Below are 20,203 nucleotides of genomic sequence, written 5' to 3'. Positions count from 1 at the left end.
CCTTAGCCTGCTGCTCAGCTTTCTGGGAAGGCATGAGATTAGCTTAAGCTTCGCCTAAGCACATTATGCTCCACCATTCTTGGGATTTTATCAAGTAGCATCAAGCCAACTGCACAGTTACTACCCCATGTGCCGTAGCTAACAGGTAGAAAGCACTGTGGAACTATGTGGCACTATGTGGCACTATGACTGTATTCAGACATACGTCCATGTATGGATGTGGTCTTTAGGAACATGGGTTAATGGGCAGTGTTGGTGGAAGGTGGATGGTTGGACTAGATAATCTTAGAGGTCTTTTCCAATCTTAATGATTCTGTGATTCTGTGAACAAGGACATGCCTAACTAGAAACCACATTTACCCATCATACAAAGGCAGAGGATGTGCCTAATGCTTATAAATCATAGACCATTTTATGCAGTGCGTATTGCCTATTGTATGTAATGTGCATTAATTATCTTCCACCCTAGTTATTTACCTCTGCATCATTGATGCCTGTCCTAATAATTGCTGTGTGTAGGAACCTTCCCTGGCCTTACTGCTCTTTCAGTCACCTAATCGCAAGGGGCTGAAAACTGCAATTACTAGATCAAACAGAAATAGCACGTTTTTGTTTTTACTTGCAGAGATGTAAAACTTTGAAACAAACAAAAATAAAATAAACTTCCCTTTGCTAACAGTTCTACCTATCATATCCTATCTTTACATGGTGCTGTCAACCCAGCATGAAAGACAGTTAGAAATTAGGTTTAGAAGTGACTGAAAGACTCAAGACTACACCAGATTGCTGGTGATTCCAGAGAATATTGCTCCTGTTCCTCCAAACTCTGTTAATTACATGCAATTAGCAATGAATTTTTAATGGGGGCTTTTGACAGCTATTGCTTCAGAAGCAGCTTCCTTTGTTTCAGAACATCTCTGACTGCATGTGCAGGGAGTAGATTAAATCACAGCACAGCTCACGTGGGCTGTGGGTGCATGAAGATCCGTCTATCTTCAGTTTCCTGGTCTATGTCCATTCAGAAAACTACAAAGAAGGATGCTGATATTTTGGTGGGGTCTGCCTTGCCTACCTTTGGAAACCTAAAGACTGTGGATGTCCCACCCATGTGTAGTAATTTCTTGGAGACATTCAAGGTCAGGCTGGACGTGGCTCTGAGCACCCTGATTAAGCTGTAGGTGTCCCTGTCCATTGCAGGGGAGTGTGACCAGGTGACTCTTAATGGACTCTTCCAACTCAAATGATTCTATGCTTGTATGATGCATCCTGGCCACATCGGGGCATGTGACATGGACAGTCTGAGCATCCTGCTATGAGGGCTGTCATAGCCCTTTGACACTGGGAAGCATCAATGGATCCATAGGTGCATGGCAGAGATGAGCTGAGGCCTGCAGTTATCTACACCCAGACTTGAGTCCACCGTTTTTTTAGGTCATTCATCCGAAGGAAAGCCAGTCCTCTAGCTATCAGTCTCACCTCGGTGCCAGGGAAGGTTATGGAATGGGTAATCTTGGGAGCCATCATGGACCAGTTAAAGGTCAACCAGGGGATCAGGCCTAGTCAGCATGGGTTTACGAATGGTAGATCCTGTTTGACAAACCTGATTTCATTCTATGACAAGGTGACCTGCTTAGTGGATGAAGGTAAGGGTGTCAATGTGGTCTACCTGGACTTCAGTAAAGCCTTTGATGCTGTCCCCCATAACATTCTCGTGGAGAAGCTGGCTGCCCACGGTTTGGATGGGTGTATGCTCCACTGGGTTAAACACTGGCTGGATGGCTGGGCCCAAAGTGTTGTGGTCAATGGATTTAAATCCAGTTGGTGGCTGGTCACAAGCGATGTCCCCCAGGGCTTGGTGCTGGGGCAGATTCTATTTAACGTCTTTATTAATGATCTTGATGAGGGGATTGAGTGTACCCTTAGTAAGTTTGCAGACAACACCAAGCTGGGAGGGAGTGCTGATCTGCCTGAGGGGGGCACTACGGAGGGACCTGGACAGACTGGATAGATGGGCCAAGCTTAACCGTATGAGTTTCAATAGGGCCAAGTGTCGGGTCCTGCACTTTGGTCACAACAACCCTAGGCAACCCCAGGCTTGGGGAGAAGTGGCTGGAAAGCTGTCTGATGGAAAGGGATCTTGGTGTACTGATTAACAGTTGGCTGAATATGAGCCAGCAGTATGCCCAGGTGGCCAAGAAGGCCAATGGCATCCTGGCTTGTATCAGGAATGGTGTGGTGAGCAGGACTAGAGACGTAATCCTGCCCCTGTACTTGGCATTGGTGAGGCCTCACCTCGAGTACTGTGTTTGGTTTTGGGCATCTCAGTACAGAAAGGACATGGAGGTGCTGGAGCAGGTCCAAAGAAGGGCAACAAGGCTTGTGAAGGACTTGGAGACTATGCTTTATGAGGAGTGACTGAAGGAACTGTGGTTGTTTAGTCTGGGGAAAAAGAGGCTGAGGGGAGACCTTATTGCTCTCTTCCAATATCTGAAAGGTGCTTACAGCGAGAGTGGGGCTGGTCTCTTCTCACTGGTGACAGGTGACAGAACGAGGGGAAATGGCCTCAACTTGTGGCAGGGTAAGTTTAGGTTGGATATCAGGAAAAACTTCTTTACAGAAAGGGTTGTTAAGCACTGGAATAGGCTCCCCAGGAAGGTGGTTGTGTCACCATCCCTGGATGTGTTTAAAAACCATTTGGATGTGGTGCTCAGGGACATGATTTAACAGAGGGTTGTTAGTTAGGGTAGTATGGTTAGGGTGCAGTTGGACTCGATGATCTTTAAGGTCTTTTCCAACCTGAGCAATTCTATGATTCTGATTCTAGTAGACATCACAGCCCCCTCCAGTGGTCACAGAGATGGACCTGGTCCTACCTTCACATCTACCTTGATAGGCTGATACAAAGCTGACCCGATCTCCCTTGTGTTCCTTCCACATGCTCTTACAACAAAATCTCACCTAAACAAGCCTCATTCAACAGGTTGGCCCTGAAGCATCCCACTCCCTGCTGCCATCCCTCACTGTGCAGCACCCCCTTCCCAGCGCCATGAGGCACAGCAGTAAGAAAGAGTCTTATCCCAGGCACCGGAAAGAGCTGCTCCTCTCTGGGAGCATTTTCCAAAGGTTGGGGCAGCTCCTGATTTTCAGTTCAGAGGTCTTATGCTCATTTTCAGCAGACTGTCCTGCCATAGGTCTTGGTTTCATGTAAGAAATGCAATAGCTCAGGAATGATATTCAGAATAGCACTCAAAGGGATATCCTCAAAGCTAGCAGCTCCCCAGTTATAAAATTCCCTCCCTACAGAACACCAGGGCAACCTTTGTGCAAAAATATGTTGAAAAACTGAGAAACAAAATCAACAGGTAACACAATTTGTCTCCCTGTCCTTTCGTACTCTCTCTAGTTATATATTGTTGACTCTAGCCCACTTCTGATCAGTGGTGAATGACTGAACAGCTGTACCCTTTTCAAAGCGTGCACCTTTTGAGCTAATTGTTAAAATGCAATGAGCTTGTGAAAACAAAGGCACTGGAAATTATTCAAATCAAGACAAGCTCAGTCAGAGCAAAAATAATTCAAAAAAAGTCAAACTGGTTCACAAGATGAGTCAGAGAGCTTTAAAACTGGAGCCTCTGTATAAACATCATGCACTCCAGACCCTCTGGGTCTAATGCTGTCGATAATGCTTCTTTTTAATAACCTTAAATGGCAACACCTCCACTACAGACAGTCTTACTAAATAAATCATGTAGTTCTTTCCTAGCAGTCAGACAAATACTTCCAGGTATAGAAGACAGAAAATATTTTAAAGTCAGTACACAACACAGCACCAGAAAGGACAACATTTGCCTTTTTTTTTTTTTTTCTTTTTTTTAAAAAAAAGGGTGAAATTTAGCCTGGCATTGGTTTTGATAATAGAATGAAACTGTGCCTGGGGCAATAAGACAAGACTAGGATAATCTGATTACACCGTGCTGTTATGTAAATCAAGAGCAGGGATAGCTTGAGCATGTGCACTCTTCAGGCCACATATCTACTCCAGGTCCAGCTCATGTCCCATTGACCCTAAAACACTTCTGTACATCTTTGTGGCCCTCTGATATTTTGCTACACTTTCTTCTTTCATATTGTCTGAAATAACACAAAAAGGCCACCCTGCAGCATCACAGTGCTTTTGCTGCACAAAACTGAAGGCTTGGCTTGCACTTCCAGCGGTATGTAAGGACATAAGGACAAGAAGCTCTGAGATGGTAGCAGGGGGAATGAAGCAGAGTGGAGGTTGTTCACCAACAGCTGTGAATGACATGCATCCTTCCCAGCTGGGTAGAGCTGGCCTACACCACAGTCTCACCAGAAATTTACTAAGAATTAAGCAGTGTGGATGGCTGGAGGCCAGTGCTCCAGTCTGTACTTTGCTTTGCTTTGCTTAGTTAACAGATATAACCACAACTCTGTACCATTTGAAGATCAACATGCCAACTTCTTACACAGGCGTGCACTTTCTGCTCATAGCTTTCTTTCTATCAGAGTTCATGGGCAATGAATCTGCTTCTGAGCACATCAGAGCAGTGTCTCCAGGAGCTCTCAAAAGGCACCAGTCATGCACAGAGACCTCCTGGTGCTGGACCAACCTGGCCCAGCAGTGGTGTGGACACACGTCCTTGAAGGGCAGACTGGAATGGAAGGTGTCCAGGTGTGAGGAAAGCACAGCTCCACATAGTGATTTTGTGTTTCTCCCAAAGTCAGAGTGACAGACAGGTAAATGCGAGCAACACACACAAATTTGTATGTCTGGGATCCAAGCACATGCACCAAGCAATTCGTCAGCGCAAACGTGTGACTGGCACACACTGGTCTTAGCACAACTAGGGAACGTACAAAATGCACATTTATATGTGTATGTGTGAATTGTAGGCATCTCTCAGATGTAGGATACTGACATGCTGAAAGAGGAAAACTGCCAATGCTTTTGGAGCATGAGTCAAACCTTCAAGAGCTGGATTCTGTTGAAGTGGATGGAGTGACGATAGTCTGCCCATGCTGAAGGTCTGGCTCTTAAAATAAAATATTATTTCAAGGAGTCTGAGTGTGAGCTTATGTCCTCTTCTGAAAAAAAGCACCTCAGTGCAAAAAACCACAGCATGACTAGTTACCTGGTGCTGCCCACCAGGTGCAGGCCCAGTCACCTGCCACATTTCAGGGACTTGTGGCTGTCATCAGCATGCTGGGCACCATGGAGTCATCATGGAGGGATGATGGGAAGTACCTTCCCTGAAGGCTTTCATATACTACAGTGGAAAATTCTAGATGTAGTGGACAGCTTTGGATCTGTAACCTGAAAGCAACCCTGCTATGACAGGCATTTTACCTGAAGCAGGGCTCAGTGTGGAGGTCTCAGTCTTAACTGAGCCTATTCAGCCCTGGTGTGCCTCTTCCTCCTGCAGAGACTTCACCCCAGGCCCTGCTGTGGCTCCCATGCACAGATAGGTGCTGTGGCAGCATCCATACTCTACGGTCACCATTTCCTAAAGGTCTGCATGTGCAGAATGAGATGATGTGCTGTACGCAACAGTGAAATTGCTCTGAGGCAAACAAGTTCCGGGGTGTGGCTGAGGGAATTGGGATTGTTCAGTCTTGAGAAGAGGAGGCTCAGGGGAGACCATATTACTCTCTACAGCTGCCTGCAAGGAAGTTGAAGCAAGGTGGGATTTGTTCTCTTTTCTCAGACACCAAGTGATAGGACACAAAGAAATGGCCTCAAGTTGCACCAGAGGAGGTTTAGTTGGATATGAGGAAGAATTTCTTCACAGAGAAATTGGAGTTGGTGGAGTCCTCATTCCTGGAGGTTGTTCAGGAGGTGCGAGGACAAGGCATTAAGTGCCATGGATAGTGGCAGACTTGGTAGTGTTATGTGATAGGTGTCCTTGATGATCTTAAAGGACTTATTCTATGGTTCTGGTGTGCTTTCTAGGGTGAAAAATCTAGTCCTGCAGTAACACTGTCACATAATTATGTTTGGACTGTTAGAAAAGGTGCTGTTGCACCAGGGCCTATGGCAGGCTCAGGGCTGTCTCTCAGCCAAGTTGTGCCACTTGTGCACTGAGATGAGAGAGTACAAATAACACAGTGCTTTGAATTGGCAGGGCTCTCCTGATTGGTGGGCCTTTCTGCTTCGAGCTCCACACATTGCTCTTCCTCCACTTCACGGAGGTCCTGCACTTACTTAATGAGTTTAATAAAGTTGCTCATTTTGAGAGAAAAAGAGGAGGCCTAAACTAAAGGTGACTAACCAGAAAGGAAGAAAAGATAATTCCGCTGGTTCCACTGGGGCTCGAACCCAGGACCTTCTGCGTGTAAAGCAGACGTGATAACCACTACACTATGGAACCGCTACGGAAACTGCCCATTACGGCACTCCACCTATTGATGAAACACTCGCGCTCTTCTTTCCCCTCCCCCCTTCTCCCCCCTCCCCCCGCCCTCTGTCCCGCCCACACGGAGGGAACAGACCATTGGAGGAGCGCGCGGAGGGGCGGTTCCCTCCCCTGGCGGTTTGGGCGGGAGGGGCAGTTTGTGGGGGGGCGCGCGAGCGTTAAGGGCGAGCGGCGTGCCTGAGCCCGTCAAGGAGTTTCTTATCAAAAGTGTGGGTTTTAGCTGGGTCGGTGCAGCTTGTGCTGCAGCACGCTAACAAAACGCAGAGCCTGCTTTCCTTAGGCAGTTCTTGTGCCCGTTTCTTTGCGTAGGTTCACAAAGAGGTGGCGAAATCTGAGTGCTGTAGTTGGCTGTCGTCTCCATAGGCTCTCAGTGTAGGCTGAGACTGCAAATTATGCCATTAGGCACTGCTTTCCAGAACATTCCGCTGAATTTTTCTGCTGATCTTTCTGTGGATTTTTGGTGGCTTTCTTTTTTTAATTTTTTACATTATTCTCATTTTTACAGAGAGTGCCTTGGTGATACCATAGTGTTCCTGTGTAGTGTTTCACCATTTCTTGGCTCACATTTTCCAGTCTTGTGTTCCTTTTGCCAGGGATGCTAAGGATGTCTTTTGTCCACTGTCTTTGCATCCCAGAAATGTCTACTGAGGGAAATTTTCCCATTTACCCAGACTAACCCTGCAAGGCAATTTACCAACAGGCTTCAGTCATCGCACTGATTCTGATAGGAAAAAGCCAGATAACGTGACTCTGTATATTTATTTCTCCTTTATCTCTTCTTTTTATTCCTTCTGTTACTGACAGATCTCTCAGCTGGGGACTTGTCTCCTGGCCAGTGCTTTAAAATACATGGCTGGATCACATAAAAATACTTTTCTAAGCTTGATAGGGTAAGAGGAGGGGAACCACGGTGCAGAAGGAGCACATTCACTCCGACTATGATCATCTTCAGCCTTTTTGAAAAATGTTGGTTGCATCACTTTGTAGTGGGTGCTTCCGAGACATAAGCCTGAAGCAGATTTTGAATTATGCATGTGGAATGCCTGCATGAAGGCTGGTTCAGGAGGTTGGTGTTTCCAAAGCATTGGTGAACATAATCATGCTGTTACTTCAAGGGCTGCCTGAAAAGGGGTCTCCAAGGGGTCTCCTGATTTTTGCACTGGCAGCATAACTTTTTTTTTTTTTTTTTTTTAAATTCTACTAGGCTGCTCAAAAACATATTATGAGACTTTTGTTGCCTACTGTCTGTTGATGCTTGCTAAAATGCTTTTTACTTCCTTAGTGTGTGATATGTAGCTGCTGAGCAACAAAGCTCAGCATGTGTGTTACTTGGTGGTGGGACTGGTATGTTCACTTTGCCTTGTGTGGAAAGGAGGATGGCTTAATTAGGTCCAGCTGATGTCCTTGGGCTTAAATGGGAAAGGTTATTTGGAAAGCTACGTGTTATTATGATCCCCATAAGTAACTGGGGAGGAGGCTCATTTCAACACATCTGACTGTCAGGTTGTTGGGTCACTTCAGAGCACTGAGAAGGGATGAGCAGCTTACAGGAATAACAAAAGAAACCATGCTGGGGAGACACTGTCCTATGGAAGCTAACAACTAAGGGTTTGATTCTGTTCCCACTGATCTTGGATGAAAGATTTCTGATGGATTTGTTGGCTATTGGCAAGCCTTATGGCCTCTCATTATGCAGAAATCTTGCTAAAAGCCAATATGGATGAATTTATCAGATGCAGTAAATATTTTATAAATGGCGTGTATCCCCAGAGTGCAGTGGAAAGAGATTATGATGTATTTTTACTTGCATGCTTTTTGGCAGAACAGTGTGATCATACATAAATGATTAGCTACTGTAACTCGGATAAGAGAAAGTGCATCCTGCCAGAAAAGCAAACATCAAAACTCTCCTGGGCCACGCAGAATTAGGGTGCCTCGTGTGTATTTTATTTGCTGTTTCATTCCACGGAAAAGGAGTAGCTTTGAATATGGAAGCTTGTGTCTGGGACTTCAGAAACTCAAAGAACTAGCTCAGTCAATCAAAAAAAAAAAAGCATATTCGCATTTTTCATATTCACACAGTGCCTTCTGCTTGCTGGCTTCGCGCTTCAGGTATCTTTTACATGTTAAAAAATGTGCTCATTCTATCACAGTGAGGGAACTCCTTTGTCTGTCCCACTGTGTCCAAGTGCCTTCACAGTGGCAGTTGATGTCTTTAGAACTGTCACCAAACTGATAGCAAAAATTTCTTGAAAATACCATGCTGTAGTATTACTAAAGCTTTGGAGCAAGGGCATCAAGATCTTCATCTGATGGTCTCTGTTCTGTCCCATCTATTTCCTGGGGGCAGGAATGCCATCATGAAGAGAGGCTGCAGAGGAAGGAGTACTGTGATCTCCATCCACACAGTGCTTCCTCTCACCATATGCATCCTAACCCTGACCTTAACCCATGCGTTGTAACCTGTGGCCTTCTTTGGGCCCACAGCCCCATAGTGACCCCACAAAATGGCTGCTGTGCTCTGCTCCATCACTGCACAGAGAGACCAACAGAGCAGCTCCTCTCTGGCTTTCAGAAGAGGGTAAAAGGACACATTGGGGATATGAGTGGTTAGTGGTGCGATGGAAGCTGAGGGCTGTACTTGAGAGTATATTGGTAATATTACAGTACTAAACTTATTCTGGTACCTAATATTAATGAGTTGTTTGGTAGTCTATGTGCTATTGTGTCAATGCTGAGCAGTAAGAAATGGCCTTGGGCTTGATGGCTATGTCCTTTGTGGCACCTGTAAGGTGACTGAGCACCCACAGACAGCAAGGCAAGGAGGTGGGTCAGATGTGCAGGCTCTGCAGTCAGAGGTCAGGGTTTGACTTCAGAGTATATGGCAGCATGGCTTCCTGACCGCACAAGTCAGCCACAGTGGCAGACTGACCCCTTTCCAGGAGTTACACTAGGGAGGGACAAGCTAAGCCATGAGCTTAGTTCTCTGAACTCATTACACTCTTATGGGGAGAACATGTGTGCAGATAGCATCTGTATACCAGTGTATACATACAGTGCCTCTTGGCAAATTAATCTGGCAGTACTTCTTTCCTTACGAGCTTTCGTTACCATACCAGTCACATCAGGGAACCAAATACCTGGGCGGTCTGTATGTGTGTTTATCCCCCATGTGCTAGGTAGGTCTGCTGAAATGCAAATCACTGCCTCATCCCAGCAGAAAGGCCTTTCCTCTGGAGAGAGACCATGTGACTTCAGATGTGCAGACGATAACTTCAGCCCATCCCTTTCTCTGCCTGAGATACAGGAGGCACGGTGACTAGACAGATCTCCAATAGCATGCAAGCAGCACAGCTGGAGGGCTGCAGCCAAGAACTTCCGCATCATGATGAATATGGCATTTACCCTTGACTGCTTCTGAGGAGTGAGGCTCAAGAAATTTCCTCTCGGGAGGCTGTATCAGTAGGTGGAGAGTAAGTGCTTTGTGAGCTCCAGAGCCCCAGGGAGGATTGGAGTGCTGGTTCTGCAGAGCTGCACCCCTCATTATGCAGTTCTAGTTCCAAAAAGGGACTGCTTCTGCTTCAAAAGGAAGCTTCTAAACGTAACTCTTGTGGAAAAAAAGCAGGTAATTTCTTCAAGTCAGATACATATCTTCTTTTTCTTAGCTCACTTTTAAAGAGCAACTTGCCTGTATCCTAGGTCTTCAAAGTGAATGAGAGAAGGATCAGTGCTTTTGCCCTGAGAAAAATCGGTGTGCTTCAAGCTGTCAAGTTTGACCTGGACTGGATCAGTTATCCAAACTTCTGAATACAGGTAAGATCAAATAGCTTTGCGACTCCTATATTTCTTGTACTTTTTGCTTTAGGAAAAAGACTTTATGTGGTGATGATAGACTTTGTTCTGATGCTTAACTTAACCTTCATTAAAACCAATATAAATTTCATCTGAAGCATGAATTTCATTTGTAAATTGGCTCAAATTTCAATACATTTGTTCTCAAGTTTTACGTTTTAGTCAATATTCCCCTTCAAGTAAGGAGAAGGAATGTCATGGGATGTAATTAAGCTTCTGCTCATTATCTGCAGGACTGTGTATAATTCAGATTTCCCTTTTTCGCTATGGTAAGAAACTGCAGCTGTTGTTGATTTTTACACTCTTGTTGGGTCCTCTTACTAGAACTAATTTGGCCACTGGATTTTGAGTTTTCTGCTGGCTTCCTAATGGCTTCTCCTTTTGAGGCACTTAGAGTTTCTGAAAAATGATATGATAGCATCTTTATAATCCAGGGTTATCTACACCCTAGTTGTGTGCTTGTATTTTCCACCTTCCTTTATTACAACGCTCTCCCCACAATCTTTCTGTGCAAAAACTGAGGCTCCTTGCTTTATTTATTTTCTACACAAGAAGTGCAAATACTTTGTGTGAATGTATGCTTTATTGACTGCAGGTTGCATGAACTAACTTTTCACACATCATTTTCCTACAGATTCTTTTTGGTTTTACATGCAGTTCCTGAACTGAGTGCTTGAACAATCAGCATGTTCACACCTTTTCAGATCTTCTTTTCCTTACTTTTGCAGTATTTTTGGGTTCAGGAATATTATTCTACCTTAATAAGCTGGAATGTCTTCATCCTATTCTCTTTCACTATGACTTTGCTGGTTTCCCAGTGTTACTATATCCATTCAGTATTGATTCCTGGCCCAACCATTGATGTCTATCAGCAGCCATTGCCAGAAGTTATTCCAGCAGTTCTTTATAGGGCTTAGCCTTGCATCTCTGAGCAAGCTAAAGACTTTTGTCTGCTGTATATTTGAAACAAATTTATTAAAACAGAAAGGCTTTCTTCTTTCTTTCTTTCCCTTAATAGAAATATCAGTTTGTCTTGTGGATGTAAAATAACACAGGCTTAAGCCTGTACTTCTTTGTCTATATTTGATCTTCTTGTGTCACCCCTTGGCAGACCAAATTCAGTGTTGATTTATAGAATTATTGCTCTGGTAGTCCACAGCCAAGTTCTGTTTCATTGCATTGGTTGTCTGCGGCAGCTTCATCCCGCTTTTTGCAGAGTGAGTCTTTTAGCTAATGAAATCTCTAAATCATCTCTAGATCCTTACTCTTGACAGCCCCAGCTCTGGCAATAGGACAGTTTGGAAGATCTGTCCCTCTACAGTTACCAAACTGGAAATTATGATTTAATGCACGAGGTTCTCTTTTCTAGGGTATCTTCCTCCTTCCTCCTTCATTTCCTCAGCACTACATAGAAGAGAATCCATCATAAACTAATGTTTCATGATTCTTAGTATTCTGAAGTCTCTGTTTCCAAAGGAAAACAGTTCTGAATGAAGCTTGTGAGTTGAAGATAGTTGAAATATTAGTAGCAAGAAAACATCAAAGTAAAGCCTCTGGCATAGGAAGTACCCATCCACCCATCCGATCTTTATGGAGAAAACTGTCCCTATCTCACTACGTCTCCAACCACACGTAAATTCTAACATTTTATGGGCATAGATGGTAACTGTATGTTAGGAAGTTTGGTTGAAAAAGAGAGGGAGGGGAGACAGAAGGCACACTGTTGGAGAAAGATACTTGAAACAACTTACAGAGGAAGTAGCATACCTATGGAAACTTCATCCAAACTAAAACAGAAGGGGCACTTTTTCAATCTTTGTTTATCAAAGATAAGAAACAAGTGAAGCTGAGAAGTTAAAGCTTAGCAGCTGTCATTCATATGGTTTCCATATCCAAAAGCTTGGCCTAGCTTACACTTGTCTACAATAGCATGGCTTATCTAGATTTAAAAGATGTGCGAGGCTTGAAAGAATGGCTCACTGCCCAAAGGACCTGCAGCCTGATGTCATTAAAGTTCAGCTATAAATCTTTACAAGATTTTCATTATTTTTGAGGCAGCCTTGCCTTTCTGTGACTGATGAACTGAAGGCTTAATTATTTGGGGCAGCACCTATTACATTCGGATCAAATGCTGCTGGTTCATCATCTCTGTAAATCAGGCTCTTGACAATGCTGGTTCTGAAACGCAAACTTCTGAATGCTTGCTGCAGTTCAGGGTGTGCAGAGCAGGATGTGTCACTTCTGCTTAGCTTAGTGCATGTCTGTTGGCATGGTTGGAGCAGCATTTTATTTTGCTTCACTGGATTGGTTATGTATTCGGAGCCTGTCCATCACAAAATTGTCTTTTTGCTGAACTGAAGAAAATGTAACAATTTCTTGGACTTGTATCTGAACTATTGCCTGATTTTTAGTGAATGTGACAGACTCTCTCTTAAAGGTAAATCAGTGGTACAATATCCAGGATGTTAGAACAGCACTATATCCCAAATTCTTATCCAACTACATTATATATAGGAAACCTTTTTCTATACTTTGAGAAAAGGCCAACTTTGCATTTCATCTGTGAACACTTGGGAATCTTTTGTAATGGCAAATGATTGTTTACCAGGAACTTTGCATTGCATTGCATTGCAAATGCAGCATTCATAGAAAGCACTTTAATGTTTCAGACTCTTGTTTTTTAGCCTTCTTACCTGTGGAAGAGCCTTGTGATAGTTGCTTGGTATTTTTCTATGAGTTTGGCAGGGAGCAGAGCTGGCTTGAACTGATGCACCTTGGGAAAAGGTGCAGCTCAATTAAGAGCTAAGAAGAGCACGTGCTTGCAGGAGATGCTGGCTGTTTTCACAGTGGGTTGTTCCCTTTGCCTTTGTCCAGAACAGCAGAAAGTGAATTCAGTGGGCCTGAATGGAAGTTGTGCCTGCTCGGGTCTCCAGTTGATGTGGTTGTACTGGAGCCTGGAGATATGGGTTGTGAGAAGCTATTGGGAAACAAGGTAGTAATTTGAATTTTTGCTGTGCCCACTGTAGAACACAGGCATTTGGGATTGATGATGGTGATTCCCCTGGATTAGCTCACTGATAGCCAGCTATGGCATTTTTAAGGGGCTTATTGATGTTGTGTAAGATTTCCTCCAAGCTTTGAGTATGAGTTTAAGGCTTCATTTGCTCCTGTTAGCATAAATTTCTATTCTAGCTTCTCTCTTTATTTCTTTGCTCAAAGTGGTGCTATAAATTGAAGAACTTAGAGGTAGGGTGAGGATGCAGTCATCCTCCAGGTGCCCCTGGCTTGGGGCAGCCCACTGTTTGCCATGGAATGTCTGGAGCCCTGAGAAGCACTGATAGTTCTATTTGGGGCTCTCGTTGCCTGGTTGCTGGGGACATGTTGCCCTGCCCATTCATGTAGGTGGTCATGCTGGAAGAAGGCTTAGACTGTGAGCTCTGTTTTGTACTTGGTCTTAGTCTTCAGATCTCCAGCTGGCTGGTTTGAGATGAACTAGTAAAGACTCATGATTTTCTTAAATGGGGCACGTGAGGAGACAGTATTCAGAATGATAAAAATTGTCTGTTAAGCTTTTAGCACTATCAGTGCTGTATTTGATGCTATTAAAACCATTGATTGGCTCAAACTTACTGTAACAAGACTTTTTTTGGATTTCAGTTTCACTTCAGAGGGAAAAAAAGCATAGTCCATCGTGAGGAAGAAAACCCCTCAAGTCCTTTACTGAAATAAATACTGACTTGGATGATGATAGACCTAGCTCAAGTGTGGGATACCCATGCGTTGTGGGATGCTGAAAATGTAATTATAAATGTAATATGATTGATTAATAAATACATACAAACTGGAAACAGTCTCACAACAATAAAGGCATTCTGACTATTGAAGCAGAAAACAGAGTAGTTATGCATTTGTATTTTCCTGTCTCTTATCCTCGTTTTGCTAATTAAGAAAAAGCAAAAGCAGTTAAGCATTCATTTTATGCTAATGGATTTCTTCTTTGTTTTAAAACCCATTTAAAAGAAGAATGTGTGTCAATAAAACAAAAAGAACAAATGCAGTAATTGGGATGTGTTAGAATTACTAGAGGGAAACATACCCCAGGAGAAAGAGGAGAGTGATCACATAAGAAATCTTCAGCTAAAACAAAATTCAGTCTCTCTCAGAGCATGCGTGATGTTTTGTTACCTAGAAATTAACCTATTTTGTATTTCAGGGGGATGTTAGTCTTTTGAACTTGTTGATTTGGAAGTATATGGCATTAATATTTGAACCCATCTGTGAGGGGATGAGTAAGTGCCAGGATATAAACCCAGAAAGCCATGCTACAAAATGCCCTGTACATTTTTTTTTAATGAAACCAAATTTTTTTTGTTAGAATGTTTCTGTAAAAATGCAACAGAAAACGTGGTGCTTTATTTGAGTGAAATCTGTTTAGGAAACAGTTTGCTATGGCACCATTATATGGTCCTTGTGCAGTTGTTGGTGGTTTTTATCATGTTGCGTATCAATTGGTGGTGGGGATTTCCATTCATCCAGTATCTTAAGGGTCTGTGTGTAAACAAAGTGTTCATCAGCATTGGGACACAGAGGTGTAAGGTAGTAAATGGGATGGTAGGGCACCTTTTCAGTCAAGAAGGGTGTTAAGAGGGCTGGTTATTTTGGGGGGGAGTACAAAATAAGTGGTTTATTTGGTATGGTTTTTGCAGGATATGCTTCACAGTCATCATGGGTGGCTGTAGGTACTTTATATTCTGTATTGTCAAGCACGTGTATTTTCCTCTCCTCCTCTCAGTGGTGGTGTGAGGAGCACAGGAGCCTTCCTTGTGGCTGGAGGAAGAGCACGGCAGACGCATATAACGCCAACGGCTGAGAGAGACATGCTTCCTTCCAGCAGTGATTAAAACCAGAAATGGAATGCACTGTTAGCACCATGGGGTGCAGCTCTTCTGCAGATTACAGTAAACACAAATATAATGAAACAGGTGAGTGCTGCCATCATCTCCACGTCCAAGGTTGTTCTCTCCATAGCACTGCAAGAGGATTGCAAGATATTATTTCTCACCAGTCCTGTTGTCAAATGCTTGTTGAGATAAAATTTCCTCACAATTATTGTCTCTATTTAAAGGAGTGCATAACTTTCAGATGCCAGTTGAGGTCGGGGCAACTGCAGAGCACCTCTAGCATCTTACACATGAGGTTGGAAAAAATTCATACAGAAGTCATATTTCAGATGTGCTCATGTGTGCTCTCACTGGCAAAGTGTATAGGATAAAGGATTGAGGGGGCCTTCTGTGGCCTTCCACAACATGAGGTTCCTAAGATGACTGCCCCAGTTTCCCTGCTGCTGGGTGATCCTGATATTGAAATGGATGCAACGAAACAGAGCTACTGTAACTCTTTTACTCTACATGACTTTCCAAATTGATCTTCTGCCATACAAAGTGTGTGGCCTGAAATTCTCCCTGCAAGCCTTTGAGACTGTTGATGGAACATCTTCACAGTACTTATATAAAGGTTCAATTAAAAACTATTGGCCTCCTGCTTTTCAACACAGCACACCCCAGTTTTGAGCACATGAGAGTTTTGCACAGAATCACGGAATCATAGAATGGCTTAGGTTGGAAGGGACCCCAAGGATTATCAAGTTCCAACCCTCCCGCCATGGGCAGGGCCACCAACCCCCACATTTAATACTAGACCAGCTGCCCAGAGCCCCATTCACCTGGCCTTGAACACCTCCAGGGATGGGGCATCCACAGCCTCTCTGGGCAGCCTGTTCCAGCACCTCACCACTCTCTCTGTAAAGAACTTCCCCCTGACATCCAATCTAAACCTTTCTTCTTTGAACTTAAAACCATTCCCTCTTGTCCTGTCACTGTCTACCCTTGTCAAAAGTTGATTCCCTTCCTGTTTATAGTCCCCTATTAAATGCTGGAAGGCTGCAATGAGGTCACCCCATAGCCTTCTTTTCTCCAGGCTGAACAAGCCCAGCTCTCTCAGCCTGTCTTTGTGGGGGAGGTGCTCCAGCCACCTGATCATCTTTGTGGCTCTCCTTTGAACCCTCTCCAGCAGCTCTCTGTCTTTCTTGTACTGGAGGCTCCATACCTGGACATGGTACTCCAGGGGGGGCCCCACAAGAGCAGAGTAGAGAGGGACAATCACCTCCCTGTCCCTGCTGGTCACTCCTCTTTTGATGTAGCCCAGGAAACCATTTGCTTTCTGAGCTGCAAGAGCACACTGCTGGCTCATGTTCAGGAGGCAAGAGGGCTCCAGGGTTGACTCAGAAACCCTTCTTCTGACCTTTTGTGTTTGAGGTTTGATGTTAAAACAACATTTGCATGTCTTCTGGGAGCTGTGGTAAATGGCGCTGTGCGTAGTCTTATGAGATTATTATGCTGAATATCCCTGGTTGAAAAGGAAGGTATGGGCTCCTTCGTCTCTGGTTTTGCATGCCATGTATGTATGTGTATCACTTTGTGTGCTTGCTTCATAATGTCTTGCCCTCTCCAGTTGCTGGATGGCAGTCTTTCTGCTCTTCAGCAGTAGTGAAGTTATGCAGGACTGTCATTATATCTGCAGTCTGAATCCCTCTAATGCATTAATAATGTGACTTTAACAGGTACTTGCTGGTGGAGACACCTTCCACAAATGATATTGTATTTTACAGATACATTGCAGCCTAGTGTGAAAATCATGCTCTGGTTTAGTCCTGACAATAACAACATAGTAATAAGTACAATTAAAAATAATAATAATATATAAAAGAGAGGAAATATTTAGTTAGATTTGCAACATTAAGCACAGTTGTCAACATATTCCTGCCTTATGTGATACCTGTGGGATTGTGGCACGTTAACTGCCTAGGGCCAGACCATTGAGCAGCCCAGATGAGCTTTATTGGGATTGTAATGGCTCTGATGCTAGAAATTAGTTTCTGTGCTGGTGGCTCTTCTCTGCCCCTTAGGAACTCTTCTAACCAGAAAAGCTGATGACAGCCTTGCTGTCAGGTCTGGTGAGGGGAAGGGATTTAGATCCTGGAGATTATGTACAGTAGGGAGTGTGCTCCTAGTCATGCAGGAGCTGTTCCTTTTTCATTTAGGAGGGGTGAGATTTCTGCAGTCCTTACTGATTTTGGCTTTGTCTGGACTTGAGAACTTTAGCACTTTAATTGTACTACATAGTTGTTAGTGGTAAAATAAGGAAACAACATGCTATTATGGCATCTAAAAGTCCTTTTATATATGAAAAAGCTTCTGTAATGTTATGCATATTATGAGAATTGTGCTTCTACAGAGGTCTTTCTTTTCTTAATCTGAGAGTTATATGAGTAAGAAATCATTCCCATGCAGAGGGTGCCACTCATCCTAGTCTCATAATCCCTGAGGTTTGTGATCAGCTGAAATAATTGATGACTGCAAACCAATGTTTCTCCAGTGCAGAGCTTTTCTCTGCAGGAAAAAGCACAAGCATCAGTGAACTGTTGGCTGTCGTTTGTTGCTTTGGTTTTAGCATCAGCCGTTCATTTTGGCAGCTGCAGCCAAATACCAGCATAGTTAGGATGTTAGTATTGTTCACACTTTCCTCTTTTTTTCTCTTCCACAAAGTTGCAGTGATGATTGTATCAAACTCCAGAGTTCTGGAGAACGTTTTATGTATTGTTTTGGGTTTTTTTCCTGATATTTTTTTTCTTCTCCTGATTATCTGTTTGTTTTCTGCTCAGAAGCAGGCAGCGGTTCTTGGAGAGTCAGGAGCTCACTTCACTGTATTCCACTGGGCCTTGTTGCTTCAGTAACGTTGCCCTGCAGCTGCTTTGACTCGATCTCCCAAGATCAGAAGCATACAGACGTTTTTGTGTGTTAGGCTGAGCTATTCAGAGCTGGGTAGCCAGGGAAACTCCCTGAAGTGAGGTGTTAGCTGAGGGCTGGAAGCAGAGGTTTGACACTTCTGGCTCTGTCTACTTATTTACTGGCATCCTACTGAGTGTATGGGAAAAGAGGGAAGGACAAGAGGTAAGGAACAAGTCAAGAAAGAATTATGTGTGATCCATTGCTTTCTCTTTCCACAGCCATAAAAGCTACTGCGTTAATCCAGAGGTGGTACCGCTGTAAAAGAGCCCAGCTAGAGATCCGCCGCCGCTATTCTCTCACTATCTTTGAGTCAATCGAATATGCTGATGAGCAAGAGCAAACACAGGTGTGTAATCTTCAGTTCTTCCTGTACAGGCAGTTATGTTAAGCCCCTTACATTAAGTCATTGCACGGGTGATCTTGAAAGAATCAGCAAGGTGAGCTATCTGCAATAGAGAAATAGAGTTTTCAGTATCTCAGCATATCAGCCTGGGCTTTCTTGAGAGTCAGTACCAGGAATAAGGAACTTACAGGGCTTTGTGTTTAGTCTAGTATCAGTATAAAGTGAGTTAGGTGAATTATAGCTGTACAAGACGATAAAGGAAGCCTCGACAAATAGTCTGAATGATGGGCAAAATGAATGACACCCAAGATGTCAGCAGCATGATGTAGCTTTGGAATTTTGTTTGTAATCATATGCTGTCAACCTGCTCATTTAGAGGTAATGCTGTGGGACCATACAATAGAGTCCGAGCTCCCTCTAAATGGGAAATTGGTGGTACCTGGCTAAGAGAATGTTAATGCTTGCTGAATCCCCTAAACTGATCAGTACTTGTTTGTTTTTTTCCTTATCCAGCTGTCCAACTTTTTCACATTCATGCTGGAGCACTGTGTTCATCGTGGTGAAGGTAAGGAGAAAAATCAAAGTAACACAGAGATTGTTTGAAAACTTTATATGGGAAAAGTTAATGTGAGGTAATGTCAGTGTGTGATTTTTAGAACTTGTGGTACATGCTGGGACTGAGATTTGCTTTCCCAAATATCACAATAAGAATTTGGTCCTGTTAAGTGTTGACTGCATCCTATTGAATTACGAGACAGTATGCTTTCTCCTTCATCTGGTCCAGCCACAGGCTGCTCAAGGCATATTTATAGCAGGCTGAAGCCACCACCAGAACTGTGTGTGGTTCAGTGTTCTAATGACAGCTGTTAGAAACTGCAGTTCTTCTCTCTTCAGTACTTCAGAGTGCCTCTATGTGTTCTGCAGAAAAAGAAATGACATTTGAGCCTTGCTGCAAAGCTAAGACTGATTATACGGTTGTCTTTCCTTTTTTTATTTTTATTTTTCCATTATCACCTCACTGTGCAAAAAGGTATTTAACTTCCTGGGGAGGAAATGGCAAACTTGAAGTGAGCAGCATTTGATTTTCTTTATCTACTACTTCTGGATGCTGATAGCACACCTCTGTTCACCTTTTTCACATGAGTGAGTCAGAAAGTTGTAGTGCTGGTCTTAGATTTGATACAATTGTGTTCATCACTATTTTGTTATCATATTAAAATTTAAAACAAATTTTACAACTGGTTTATCTACGTTTTTAACTATGCTTATTGATAGAAGGAACTAATGGGACCTTAGTGCTCCAGTGACTTTCTACTTGGGTGTGGGTGACTTGGTCCTTGGTCTGGCAGGTATTAGCAGTCATGCAGGTGGTTAAAGCTGATGCGTGTGATAAAGCATGCTTTATTGGAAAACACTTATTATCCTGTCTGTCTTGTTTGTGCAGAAGTTTCATCTGTGAGGACTGAAGTTGCTCCAAATACTTTTATTTTTGTCTTAGTGTGGTTGTGGTGGTGATTTGATGTTTTTTTTTTCTTTCTCCCTTTCTAATAAATGCCCTTCATTAGAAATACTAAAACCCCAAAAGGTGCTGAAAGATTCTGTAAGATACATATTAATAGAGAGACAGCCTGGGGCCTCCTTTGTACTCGATTTTTTGGACATGTTAAATGAGAAATTGCAAGTTGAACTTTTGTTGTGTGGTTTGCATTTACGTTTGTCCAACTGCT

At 43.4% G+C, this 20,203-nt stretch overlaps 1 protein-coding gene and 1 non-coding gene across 11 annotated transcripts in view; one reads left to right on the top strand and one right to left on the bottom strand.

Annotated features, from left to right (window-relative positions):
• Nucleotides 1-5,604: 5,604 nt before the first annotated feature.
• PPEF1 (protein phosphatase with EF-hand domain 1) overlaps nt 5,605-20,203 on the top strand; it is a 32,824-nt gene continuing 18,225 nt past the window's right edge. For 2 of the 10 annotated variants that reach the window (XM_031599360.2, XM_090124828.1), the window contains exons 1-5: nt 8,802-10,059; nt 10,134-10,247; nt 15,079-15,268; nt 18,352-18,479; nt 18,990-19,041. In XM_031599360.2, coding sequence (XP_031455220.2) covers nt 15,196-15,268; nt 18,352-18,479; nt 18,990-19,041 — 253 coding nt within the window. In that variant the 5' untranslated portion in view covers nt 8,802-10,059; nt 10,134-10,247; nt 15,079-15,195. Of the gene's footprint in view, nt 5,703-6,625; nt 6,644-8,801; nt 10,060-10,133; nt 10,248-13,639; nt 13,782-13,943; nt 14,085-15,078; nt 15,269-18,351; nt 18,480-18,989; nt 19,042-20,203 lie in introns of those variants that run through there. The other 8 variants (XM_090124835.1, XM_090124833.1, XM_090124847.1 and 5 more) reach the window with 8 other exon arrangements.
• TRNAV-UAC (transfer RNA valine (anticodon UAC)) lies at nt 6,317-6,389 on the bottom strand. The gene has a single exon. It is a non-coding gene; the product is annotated as a tRNA-Val (tRNA).

This window comes from Phasianus colchicus, chromosome 1, assembly GCF_987193195.1.
Source record: "Phasianus colchicus chromosome 1, bPhaCol1.hap1.1, whole genome shotgun sequence".
In the NCBI taxonomy this organism is placed as follows: Eukaryota; Metazoa; Chordata; class Aves; order Galliformes; family Phasianidae; genus Phasianus; species Phasianus colchicus.
This window is presented reverse-complemented; position numbering and strand designations above follow the sequence as displayed.